This window comes from Protopterus annectens, chromosome 12.part0, assembly GCF_019279795.1.
Source record: "Protopterus annectens isolate FY-2018-M chromosome 12.part0, PAN1.0, whole genome shotgun sequence".
In the NCBI taxonomy this organism is placed as follows: domain Eukaryota; kingdom Metazoa; phylum Chordata; order Ceratodontiformes; family Protopteridae; genus Protopterus; species Protopterus annectens.
In genome coordinates, this window is record NC_056746.1 from 935029464 (window position 1) to 935043754 (window position 14291).

Consider the following 14291-nt stretch of genomic DNA (forward strand, 5'->3'; position numbering starts at 1 on the left):
AGGTTACTAATCTAATGGGGAGGCGAAAGCCATCACTCTGTGGCTAGGCTTATAAATGCCCATGGGCAGATAGCCTAGTACTTACCTATGAACCTATGAACCTATAACCCAAGAACGTTTTGACATGTAGAACAACTGTTACAACTTCAACATTATACCTGTAATGTTTGAATATCATACTATTGTATTTGCTAACTTGTATTTTACTGTGGAGCTTTTCTCCTCGGGCCTCTGCTGAAAAAGGGCTTTAGCTCAGTCGGACTATCCTGCTCAACAAATGTTAAATAAATAAATAAAACTTAAATTATCTGTAACTGCATTTGCAGAAGGATACTGCCCTGTTCCATTAGTACTCACCCTTACAACTTTGTGTGTGACTGTCACCTAGATCAGTCATTGAAAAATGCCCAGCCATGCCCACTTCCCTAGACTGTATACCATCTATAATCTCCCGCTGAATCAGTGCAAGTAAAACCAGAATATTTGTGATTGTCCCGTTTATAGATTACAGTTATTTTTTTACTTCTTTATTAGATTATGCTGATTTTTTTTTTATTGAGAACATACTTTACACAGATTTTATAGTGACTTACTGGGTCATCCCTGGAAACAGATGTAGTCTAGTAATATATTATATTATATTATATTATACTATATTATATTATATTATATTATATTATATTATATGTATTAATTACATGCCTTTGGATCTTCCTGAATTAATAGGAAAACTGAAAAAATGTATACTCTAATCTGCAGCTGAAGATCTCCTGCATATATTTCTTGTTACCATATATATATATATATATATATATATATATATATATATATATATATATATATATACATACACATACACACACACACACAAACACACACACACACACACACACATATCACTACAGTAGTTCTTTTCATGTGTGAAGTTAGAATTTTAGTAGTGCAAATAGATATACTGCCGTTCCAGCTGGTTTGCTCCTCCCTGTTGTTAGGTTAGAATGTTTGGACACTTAAGCCATTGGTAACCATGGGAACTGTGAATCAGCAAGATAGTAAGCCGCACTGCAGGCCAGAGTGCTGTTGTGTGTGTGTGTGTTTACAGAAGGCCTGAAAACACCTGAATGAACTCGCCAAGAGAGAACCATCCTGTCTGAAGTAAGTGCAGTCCTGCTTATTCATTCGCAGAAAAAAAGTTTAAAGAAACAGTGAACACTATAGTACTGAGACAGGTGCCACAGTATTGTAGTCAGGATTTTTTGTTCTCTCCTTTCTGAAATGACTAGAAATCAACTACTATTTTTAAATTAACTATGTATAAAATGCTTGTAGTCCTGTTTCAAAGGTGGGATATATTTTCTTCTCAGGGCAGTTGAGACAAATACCTACAGGACAGGAAGGAAGCCTAAAAAGGACAAAATACATAGGGATAGTGCTAGTATTTTCAGCCTTACATACATGGGGGGGGGTGTCTTTAGACACTCCAGACATATCTCTCACCGTTGCCTATTTTTTTGTGAATGGCTTAATCTTGCATTAGAACTTTCTTTGACCCTCTTAATGTACATGATTATGTGGAAAAAATAGAACAGCTGCTAAAGAAAGAAAGAAAAGATGTCAGAAGAATGATAATGATTGCAAAAATATAAATACATTTGCAGGCATCTTACTCTTCGGCACCTTAGGAAAAAAATGTTTTAGCACAGCTCTGACATTTTTGAAAGTAAATCAATAATAGTTTAAAGTGCCCCTGATTATTTTAAACTTTGGCCCTTCTTCTTGAGAAAAAAGAATCATGCCATGCTATCTTTACTTTAAATACTTCATAGTGATATGTGTGAGTGATGACCTACAATGGGAACATTTTGTATATACAGACATATAATGTGACATTTGTAATAAACAGCTTCTTATTTTCTTCTAACAGCTTACTTCTGAAGTCCATTATGTGCTCAGCAGACCTGATCTGGGACTGGAAACCAGTAGTACAAGATGAACTATTTGCACGGGCTTTTCACACTTGCAATGCTGTTGATGGAAAGCTACTTATATATGGGGGTGTAAAATCAGCCAATGCAAAGGAAATGCCTCTTAGTGACACTGTTTTCTTCAATCCACTGACAAGAAGTATTGAGTCTCTGTCCCCAGCGGAAACACGTGCGGTTCCTAGAAGTCACCATGATGCAGTAGTCATCAAGGATCGTTGGCTTTGTGCAGTGGGGGGCTGGGATGGCCATAAGCGGGTATCATCTGTCCGATGCTTTGATGCAGAAAGCAAACAGTGGACAGACTTGGCTGAAGGTCCATCCAGTGATCCTCCTGTGGGGCTTAGTAGTCACAGTTGCACCAGAATATCTGACCATGAGCTCTGTGTCGTGGGCAGAGAAGGTGGGTTACGAATGCAGCGGCGATATGGCAGTGTTTACACTCTTCGCATCAACATAATCACGAATAGCTTCTGGTATGTAAGAATGTTTTTCTTCTTTTCTTTCTTATCATTTTAGATGACAACCTGTAGATGCAAGTGAGGTAATGAAATATTGATGAAACTGTACATGAATGCACACCAGTGAGTTTCCATACTTTTTAGGAGATGCTGGAAGTAATATTCTAACATAAACATTGTAATGCCATTTTTGTGCATCACTTACATAACAACCTTTTGCCTCAAAAATGTTACCTATGTTAATGCTGTTAAGTGGATTTAGGAAGACAAGCTATTACAGTCTTTTTACTTTCATTTCAAAGAAGGTTCTAAAAATATTTGTATGGTAACCATTGCCAGATCATTTATTTATTCATTTTCAGTACCACCTTTATCCTACTCGGAGTTATGGTGTTACAAGACATGTTCTTCCCATACAGTGCACATGCACGCACGCACACACACACGCACACGCACACACATACATATGCACACACGCACACACACACGCAAACACACACACACATACAAGCGCAAACATATATAAACAAGCGCAGACACACACACACACACACACACACACACACACACACGCACACATCTGGGCATTTTGAAGTGAAGAATTGCTAATTCTCCTGTCTTCATATGTTTGGGGTGACATAGGAGGAAACTGGATCAGATCTGCATACACACAGAAAGGACATGCAGACTCCTCTCAGGAGGCACACCAGCCAGAAGTTAGACCAGAGACCTAAACACTGTGAAGTAGCAATGTTAACCTCTGCAGCACTGTGTGATGTAAATAGCCAACTACATGGCTTCATGCAGTACAGATCGTGCTCTTCAGTCGGTTCATTTTTGGGACTCAGTTAACACGGAGGTGAACACAGGGAGACCCACTGGTGTGCAGTATCTGAACTCCTGCTGTACCTCTCAGGATACTGATCTGGAAATGTAAGGACAAGGGGTGAGCTGAAAATGGTGAGATGAGTAAAAAAAAACTTTTTGATTCAGAAGGTGTAGACATTGGCAGTTAAAGTGCAACTGTCTGGAGAAAAGCTAATAAGAGACAGAGAGCCACAGAGTTCGGTGATGGAATCATGCTGGGGCTTCTCAGCAGGACCTGCCTGTTCACTGACAGCAGACACTTTACTGTCAGGGGCAAAGATAAAGAGAACATTTTCCAGCTAGGCAGTTTTTGCTATGTGCTTATTTCATGAAGAGTAAGTTGGATTGATGGCTTCCCACAGCAATATGGCACCTGCTGGGTCTATTCATGAGAAAGGAGTCTAAGTGATCCGGAAGGCCAGTGGAGTGAAAAACATATATAGGAGATGTGGTACTGGAGTACAGAGTACTCTCACAGAGTGGAGCATCAAGCTGCTATGAGAAGCATTAGTCCAATGTGCTGTTCATGAAATGCTCAGATTATGCAGCAAATTGTGTTGAGTTTAACATCAGATAGATCTACGTGATTTAAATGGCTTCCTTTCATTTAGTTTTTAGTTTGCCTGCTGTCGGTGTCTTAATGGTGACTTTACTGACCTTTGAATCCTACTCTGGTTTTGTTTGTTTTAATAACATGTTTCTACTACTGAGAAAGCTTGCATATCTAACAGCTATTTGTTATTGCCTTTGACACTGAAACTTTACAACAATATTGAGCAAATATTTATTACAAGCTGAAAAGTATCATACATAATAAATAAACTGGTTTCACATAATAGTCCCTCCTTTATGCCTGTTTTGACTGAGGCTGAATCACGGCTTCTGCCTCCAGCAGTTACTTACACTGTCTCCAGGACAGACCCCATGTCCTCTCTTGAGAGGAAACACAACTAAACTCCTTTATTATGTGTAAATTCCACTTCATGTGCAAGAGAAATTTGTTGCAATTGCATTTAACTGCATTTTGCAACTACTTTGAGGAGAGGAAGATAGATGCCTCAAAAAAAGAGCAATTTTCTTGCAGTAAGCACTTGTTAGTACAGTGACAGGTATTCTATATCTTGTCTTGTCAGCAGTGCATTGTAATAACTTTACTAAATATGTCATAATCAATTCCTGAACCTTTTTTTTACCCATGTCACCATCACACAGTTTTCTTGAACACCAATCAGTCTTAAAATCTGGTCGTGATACTCTCTTACTAAAGGTGTCACCTCATCTTCTCTGTTCATTTCACAATGACTGCTCATCCCACCACTAGCCCATCCTCTTTCAAGCTGACCTATTAAAGACATATTACTCTCTGCCTCCCTTTCTTTGGCCTCTAGTCTCCACCTCCCCACTGTCCTTTGACCCACCTGAGCTACAGTCAATCCTCTCTGTATAAAGATTTGCCTGGCTCTGAGTTTCTAGATAGTCCTGAAAGTCTAGGAGTGGACACGAGACATTGGCGTCTACTAACTCTACTAAATATTTCATAACCAGTTAGAGAACCTACTGCATCCCATATCATTGTCATCACATTTTTTTTGGAAGAAAAACAATCCTGATCACAAGATCATGGGGTCAAATGACCTAATTCTTGAATCTATTAGATAATCAAATCAGTCAGACAAAATTGTAGCGTAAAGCCTCTTTAGTGTGAGGGCAGTGGACTGTTTTAATATATATAATATAACTGGTCAGAATTCATAAGCATGATCAGCAATGTATACGCAGAAGATATCATATACCAGAGTCTTACACAAATTACAAACCCCTCCTTAACTATTTCCATATAAATAGCTGTGACAAGTCAATAAGGGAGTATATGTGTAAAGGAAGCTGTTTACTATCGTATGAGATTCTCAGACCAATGCAGCCAATTAATCATGTATGAAAGACCTCAGTTAATGTAAAGGCAGCTGTGGACTGTGGATGCCGAAATGTACAACACAGTGATGGTTCTTATTTTAAAAGCGTTAAGTATTGCACAACATAACATGGCTGTGTAGCAATGTCAGCAAACCACGTGCTGACAAATCAGAAATTTTAAAGTTTTAAATGCCCAAGTATGGCAACATGTTCGAGGAAACTGCAGTGCAAAATAGCACAGTAGCAAAACCGCCTTCACTTCCCACCACCACGTAGTGATATGCACCCCCCTTTTCCAATAACAGCAAACAGTGAACTAGAACCTTTCAATAAATCGCTGTACAAATTAGCTATGGTCTGCATACATGGTCAAGAAAGATATTAATTTATGAAAAGATTCTGCATGACAGCACATAACATTTCTGAGCAGTTTGCCAATGCTCTAACATACAGTATTATAGCAGTTATACTACAGGCCATATACACAATACTATATGTGCTACCTATAGTGTTTGGGTCAACATGTAGACTAGGAAGTCAGTTCAGGTCAGTCATCATATCAAGGCTGTCTATGCACTGTGGTATTCCCCCTGCTAAACACATACACCAGCCATGAAAAACATTCAAATTTGTGTAGTACCGATTGATATTGTATATGACTATGTTAGTAAACGTTGTTCCTAGACTGAAACTTTAAAGTTTAACAGATACTATTTAAGGAATTAAGCTACTTGTCCTTATGTGTACCATACTGTACCTCCCTGACAGTGGTTAGTCTGGGTTTGTCTGTTTGTGAACCATTTAAAAATATGGGCAGTACTTAATGGGGAGAAAGACTGCAGGGAGCACAGCTGAAACATCTGTGCATAGGAGCTGCATCATCCTGGCACTACTGGCTATGTGCTTCATATCGCATAGTTACAGATGATCGCTGCACTGGTGGTTGAGTGACTTTAGTGTGAGAATTTAATATTGTGGTGTGTTTTAGTGCTATGTATTCAATTGTGAGAGCCATCAGTGTGATTTCCCCTTTACAAAACTGTGGCATGACTGTGGATTTCATATATATAATTTCAGGGAATGCAGGGGGCTTGCACCCTGCAAAAAAATGTTTTCTTTTTATGTTTTTCAGCTCACCATTTTTATATTTAATTTTTGATACACAGTGATCCAAAAAAAGATTGTGGATGGCTCACAGGTAAACCACCTCATACGATTAAAAAAAAGCAACACTGTAAACTCATTCATTGGTAAAGGAAGTATCCTAGCAACTGCAATGGCAATGTATGTCAGATGCCAGCCTCTTAAAGGGACGGTATTTGTGTATATCTTGTGTAGTGGGATCCCCTTGTTCCATAGTATTAACGTACTTGGCACTGCAGACTGTCTACAGTGGATATGATGGTGTCTGCTATTCCTTTAAAAGGTAGAGTAGGCTGAACAGTGATGATATGTACTTAGCTTAGCATCAATACCGTTCATAAATATGAAAAGCATTAATGTAAATACCGTGTGCAAATAATGTACAGTAATGCACACCATGTTTCTGAATCCCCAGATTGCCAGCATTTTCAAATATTTCTCTAAGAATACTTTTTTTTTTATTTGCTCTGTTAGACTTGCTTGATGGCCCCCTCTGCCTTTACCCACATCCATTTAGCCCATTAATTCTGCTAGGGGCAAATGCCACACCTCTCTGAGCTAGGCAAGAGTCCTACAATCCATTTGCTCCTGCCCAGGGAGCCTAACCCACCCATCTGTTCCCTCTCTGGTGAGACTTGAGTTGTAGGGAAAAGGACTGGTTACAGGTCCAGTAGAATGGCCTACCATCTCCTGACACAGCCCCTCCAACAACCGGGCAACTAATAAAAATACTAGTCATCTAATAGTCGGAGCGTCATCCTTTTGTACCATGAGTCCCTTATCATCACTTTTGTTCATTTCCTTTCCATTAAGTTCCACTAAATGAAGAAATTAATGTACAATCTCAAAAAAGTGGACTGGCTAGAAAGTCTTTTATCCTACCCTGTTGTAATCAACTATCCATACCTGTACCCTTCTAGTCTTGCCTTTTGCCAGTAATGTGCGGGGGGAGAAACCCTTTCACTGCACCAAGAACATCTCTCAAATTTTTGTTACCAACCCTGTCCTCAAATGCTTTATAGATTCATACATACATATCTTAAACATAAACTCCATCCTTGCTGCATTTTAAGTCCATTTCTCTTTAAGCCTTGGGTGCCCAGTGAACTGTCCACTCTTCATTGAGAGCACTTTGTTCATAACTCCTTTTATCCTCCTGCTACAACTTCTGTGCCCTCTATGAACTGGTTTTATGCGGCACTATTTTCTTCACTGTCACAGACCATACGAACTGTACACATCCCATATCTAAGACTAGTAACCACTTCTGTGATTATCAGATATTGTATTTGCATTATAGATATTTTACACAAATTATATTCTCCTTAATGTAACACAGCTATAGCTAAAGCTTCCCCAAGTCATTTTCCATGTTCTTTAGTCTCCTTCCTGAGGAGGTCACTTCACAATTTAACATCAAATGGTTTTCTGCTTGGAAATGAAACATGTTGCTGCCCAACATCTACTCTTTCCTGTTAAAACCATTCTGATAATCACTTGATGCAGGAATGTCCCACTGTCTACACCTTCCTTATTGGCAGTGAATCAAATGAAACAGAGTCTTAACAGTTAAAGTAATAAACCTCATAAATATCATTAATAAGTCTTAGATTGTCACTGGCCCGCTGTTTAAGACTCTGCAATGATGCTCTTTCCATCTGTGCAAGAGAAGTTATTCCTGTCAGAAATTAATGTGAGCTGTACTTATTGCGTATAACCACCCTGAACTGACAAAGATTTGCTAGAGAAAGTTGCTAATGAATGAAGATGGATCATGCTTTTCCTCCTGAGTAGTCTGACACAGTCAAATCCTCTATTCACTCTACTCCTAACCTGTCTTTAACTTCACCAAGGGCATACGATCCCATACTCTGTAACTTTGATCTTCACAAATAAACAAAAATTGGGGGTCTCTGTGTTGTCATACTCAATTTGGAGTTTTCAAAGCTTTAAAAGCCACATAAAATACACATTAAAAGTATACTTTGAGCAACAGTGTTTCGTATCCAATTGTGCAAAGATTTAGTAATTCCTCTCTCAGTCTTTTAAATATTCTTGTACCAGTCCACCTGCCCAGTTAAAAAATGTAAAATAAAATTAATAAAATAGACTGATGTAGTAGCAAGCAAACACCATCCTTCAGCACACTGACATTTGCCTTTGGCAAAAATTAGGTTACCCCTTTTCTTAAATAACTGTGTTATCTGTGATACTCTGAAAACTTCAAAGAAAATCAGCAAGTTCTTCAGAATAATGAATGCATCATATTTATCTGTGCAGATCTTTGGTATTGACTCATGGATGTTAAACATCCTTGAACCAGTGGGTCCTTCCTGTAAGGCTCTTGCCTGCCCCACCCTTGTAGTCCTTAAACTGTTACTCTCTGCCATGCCATTGTCCTTTGGTTCTAGCTGATAGCTGCAGCATACATGTTTGCAATTCTCTGTCATGCCATTGTCCTTTGGTTCTAGCTGATAGCTGCAGCATACATGTTTGCCAATCTCTGCCAAGCCCATTGCCCTTTGGTTCTAGCTGATAGCTGCAGCATACGTGTTTGCTATTCTCTGCCATGCCATTGTCCTTTGGTTCTAGCTGATAGCTGCAGCATACATGTTTGCTATTCTCTGCCATGCCATTGTCCTTTGGTTCTAGCTGATAGCTGCAGCATATGTGTTTGCTATTCTCTGCCAAGCCCATTGCTCTTTGGTTCTAGCTGATAGCTGCAGCATACGTGTTTGCCTTTAATAAACTGCAGCAGTAATGCATAATCTTGCTGAAAACAAGCCTCTGAATAAACTCCACTTAAGCTATTTCTATCCAATTCACATTTCACTCGTTTATCCCTATGTATCCGCGGTGCTACTTGTGGTCTGTCTTATCGCTACTGCAGCAGCAGCAGTGCATGAAAGGCAGAATATGGAGTGCCAGTGCTACACTGTATCTTAATTGTAATACTGTAGTTGCTGCATTCACTATGAAGATGAAGAGTTTAAGTATGGCAAAGTAAAGAAAAAGGCTGCCTTACTTGTTCATTTTAAACCTTTTTTGTTATATTTAAGAATCTTTGTTTACTGGCCTTAAGTGATTGCTGTGCAGTATTGTAGCACAGCTGAATGTCATGCCTCATTAGTGTGGACTTTAATGAGTTAAATAAAAAAAATTCTGTTTTATGATATTATATCAAGTAGATGACTTTCCTTAGAGTCATGTCTGTTTTCATAGAAAATTAAAATAATTACCTACACTGCAGCCTAATAACCCACAGCTAGAGCACAGCTCTGAGTTACTGTGTTTACATAGGTTAGTACTAGGCTAACTGCCCTTGCAACCCATTTTAAGCTTAGCCAATTATCCCTTGTGAGACTCAAACCCTGCACCTTGTGTTTGGCAGGCAAACACCTTAACCAATAGGCCACCCTCCCAACCCTCATAAATGCATTAGATCAAGTTATGGTGGATTCTGCAGATGTAAGGAGTCTCCTACCCCTTAACATTCCCCCACACTATTCCACTGCATATTTTAGGAAGGTACCACTGCCAACCTCCACAATTTTTTTTGCACCTCGACAGCTCTGCCTGACCTGCCCAATGGCTCAACTACTCTTACCCATTTGATCCATTCATTCTGTCAAGAAGAATAGCCAGGAATCTCTGGGCTAGGCAAGGGTCCAGTGACCCTTGTCTTCCTTCCAAGGCTGTCTAATTAGGCCTTTACAGCCTCTTTGGAGAGAGTTGGGTGGTTATGAGCAGACCAGCTGTCAGGTCTGACAGAATTTTCTACCTTTTCCCTTGGATTTTCCCTCCCCATGGCAGCTGCTTTGAGTTATATTACTTAATATTGTGAGATGTATGCCTTCACATGCTGACTTCCTCAGCCAGTGTGCTTGCATGAGCACAGCATGTGTTTGACTAGCCCCTGTGCCATAGGTGTAACACTCAGTGCTCTCTCTAGGTGTCATACAAGTGGCAAGCTGCAGCCACCTCCCTCCTATTCCAAGATGGACAATCCAGTAGTGGTCCTTCCTATTCTGGCTTTTTTCAGCACCTGACCCACTAACCAAACTCGGGTCATCTGTGTTGTAGTCTGGGCTTCACCCTGTATGCCACAGAGTCAGGGCAACCTCCACATAAACTAAAATAATTTATTTTTATGAACATTTAGTATGTAGCCAAAGGGGCAGCTACACCCCATTCGATGCAAAATTCCATCTTTCCAGCTGGACAAATTCCATTGTATAAGGCGAACATTTTTTATATAGTTCTGTCTGTTGTTATGCATGCAGCTCTTCCTTCCTTTGCAAACCCCAAAACTATAATATTTTAAATTAGACTCTTTTTTTTCAGACCACACTGTCACTATAATTTCTCCTTTGTAATATATTTTACTACTATTATTTTAGTTTCCCTTAGCCAATTATCCCTTGTGAGACTCAAACCCTGCACCTTGTGTTTGGCAGGCAAACACCTTAACCAATAGGCCACCCTCCCAACCCTCATAAATGCATTAGATCAAGTTATGGTGGATTCCGCAGGCCACGTTTTTTGTTTTTTTTTACCCAAAAGGAGATTCAGTCACTTTGATAAGGAGAAAATGGTTCATACAGAACATTCGTTTTAATAACCTTACCCAAAAGGAGATTCAGTCACTTTGATAAGGAGAAATGGTTCATACAGAACATTCGTTTTAATGACCTTACCCAAAAGGAGATTCAGTCACTTTGATAAGGAGAAAATGGTTCATACAGAACATTCGTTTTAATGACCCTAGTTTGGCATGTTTTCCATAGCATATCTGCTATGATAATTTTTCTTCACCGTTACTAGACCCTGTGTTCTACAACTAAGAATAAAAGAACTGTTTTCCTAGCCTGTGTGCAGTTTGTCAGCTAGCAACTAGGCAAACAGCCTGAAGCCTCTGGTGTCTCTTTCCATTTTTCAGACATTTTGTTACTTATTTATTTTTATTTATTTTATTTATTGTTTATAGACAGCCGAAAGAAGAAGAATTGTTTATAGATCAGGTTGTCCCACTAGGTTAGTAGCTTCTTTTCAGAGGAAACCTGAGGTGGTATTTATACTACTAGGGGAAATTTGGTCAGGGCATCAGAGAACTGTCCCTACTCTTTTCGCTAGGTGCTGTGGGATCTTTTACACCCACTTGATCTACCACAAACTTAAACAGACAGGGCCTTGGTCTAACATCTTATCCAATGGACAGCAAACTCTGGCATGCAGCATCCTCCTTACACTGTACAGCAGTGTGGGCCTTTCACACCAAAGGCGAATACACTCTCTGTTGCTTATCATTGTGGTAATACTAAGCCATTCTTTGTTGTGTTGCACAGCATTAAACACTACCCAAGTTAGTGCAGCCAAGCCCCCCCCAAGAAAAAAAAAAAAAAAAAATATATATATATATATATATATATATATTTGAAAATGCCTATTTTAGTACCTTAAAAATGTTACTCAGACTGAAAATGGTTTATAAACACCTGACCATTATTTCACAAATTATGTCACCTAACAAAAGGTATACATATTTTAACAAAATACACCCTTTTTCTTGTTCTTATTTTTTCATTGCTGCTTGGCTTCATGCCAGTGCAATGATGCCCTAGTTATTTAATATCTGATTTAATTAATATTTCATATTCTGCTGTGTTCATAATATGGAAACAACTCTCTTTTGTCTGCACTGCCTTTTTAATGCAAGTCTAAGTAAAATCTACTGCCATTGCTGTTTTATAATTTTCTCATTCTAATATTCTGTATGCTACTGAACGCTCAACTACTTCTTATATATTAAATTCATTTATAATGTATGTTTACAATGCAAAGCTTGTCTAAAAATGAACCGTGTCCAGAATTTATTCCATTATGGATCTTTTCTTTCCCTGCTTTCTGCGAAAATTAGTTTTGTCCTGGAAACTTTCACTATTAAAAAACTCTATAAGTTTATTATATCACAGATATTTTCTCAGCAGCCCACCTTTAAAACTTGGCCATGCTCAAACAACCTTCCTTATGAAAAAACAAACAAACAAAAATAAAACAGAAAGTATAACTTTTTGTATAAGTCCCTACTAGGGAACACTACTCACCCATTGTATATAATCACTTTGTTTTTATAATTGTTTGCTAACTTCTGTGTAATCTATGTAAGTTTGTCTTTGTGGAGCTTTTCTCCCCGGGCCTCCCCTGAAAATGGACATGTATCCAGTCGGACTATCTTGGTAAACAAATGTAAAACAAATAAATAAATAATAAATAAATAACTCCATTGCCCTAACCATACCACTTTATACCAAAGAATCTGGTATGGAGGACATTGGAGGAGCAAAAGACATTACGCAATATCTACTGTTTAGCTTCTATCCTATGTTGCCATACGGCTTGTGCCTATTCACTATCTGTGGGTAAAGGGATATTCCCAGCCAGCATGTCTCAGTAAATCTCACAATTTATTGTTTTAATCATAGACAGTAATATCTAACAACTTCACTTCTTTCATTGCTTACTTTTGGTGTTTTAATTTATATGATTTAAGGGATTAATAACAGTATAATTACAACATGGGGCTTATCAAACCTGCAAGACTCACAACTAAATAAAGAGTTAATAGCAAAGATAGACACCAAATGTTGAAAGCTCCTGTAATGGCATTAAAACATTTTTTTTTTTTGCAGACGAGTTTTACAGCTCCTGATTGAAATGTCAACACTGGAAGTGCCAACTGCCAACAAGCTAAAAAAAAAAAAAGACTGAAAAACATGGGAGAAGAGCAAATCTCGAAAATTTCTTTTCTCCTTTCAACTTCTTTTTGTGTGTGTGTGTGGGGGTAAGCCCGACACTCCAAAACTTATATACATATATATATATATATATATATATATATATATATATATATATATATGGCATCTTGGACTTAGTATATGTAAGTCCGTTCTTTTAGTCATTCAGTCTCCATATTTCAGGACTCGATCTAACGGGTCCCAGCATTTCATATGGTTAGTGATTTGACACCCTGTACAACATCGCACACCTTTTATTTATTTATAATAACTCCGGATTGCTGTATCTGAGAAATAAGTTGATAACTCCAAGGTACCACACCCTCAGACTTCGTATACATTCCTCTTTTTGCACTTTTAGTCTTGCTGATCGGAGGATCACAGCTGTGGTTCCTACAGTTTCAAAAGGAAACCCCCACAACTCAGCCTGCTGCATGCACAGTGTTATTTTCTGTGAATCTTCCAGTTGGCATGTAGCATCATAAAATTATCTTGTAACATTAAAAAAGATTTAAGCTTGGCCTTCAGCTAAGGTTGCATCAATATCTGTATAAACCCATAGCCCGAATAAATAACCAAGCTTTTAGTTCTTCTGGCTTGTGAATCTGGGTCCACAGCTGTTCAGAATATTACTGCTCCTGTTATGGCAGTAGTTTATTGTCCACCATGATCTCTAACATTTTTAACCCTTCTACAACTGTAAGACCCATCTCTGGGTTTTGACCAACTCTAATTATCATAAAGCCCCCCCCCCCTTCCTCTTTCTTTTTTGCTTTAATCAGGTCTAGCTTTAAACAAGCCCGTCTGACATAATAACAAATGTATTAAAGGACATTATTGATCAATGATTCCTTTGTAATCAAATGACTAAGGTGAATGACAAAAGATTGTTTGGTTACACTTATGATCTACCATCCAGCTGATACACATTAGCAAGGTGATCTCTGACCAGCCCACAAAACAAAGTTCTGTTCCTCATACCCACATCCACATTGTGACTGCTACCAGTACAATGGATACAGTGTATCTACCCGTAGCCCTCAAACTTTAAATATTTCAAAACTTTGGCAGTAGAATATGTTTGTCTAATCATACTGAATTACTTCATAACCTTTATAAATTATATTGCA

General features: G+C 38.5%; 1 protein-coding gene across 1 annotated transcript in view; it reads left to right on the top strand.

Annotated features, from left to right (window-relative positions):
- The first annotated feature begins 1042 nt into the window (after nucleotides 1-1042).
- The window catches only part of KLHDC9 (kelch domain containing 9), a 100207-nt gene continuing 86958 nt past the window's right edge, over nucleotides 1043-14291 (top strand). Inside the window, exons 1-2 of the mRNA XM_044089963.1 lie at nucleotides 1043-1155; nucleotides 1925-2458. Coding sequence (XP_043945898.1) covers nucleotides 1944-2458 — 515 coding nt within the window. The 5' untranslated portion in view covers nucleotides 1043-1155; nucleotides 1925-1943. The remainder of the gene's footprint in view (nucleotides 1156-1924; nucleotides 2459-14291) is intronic.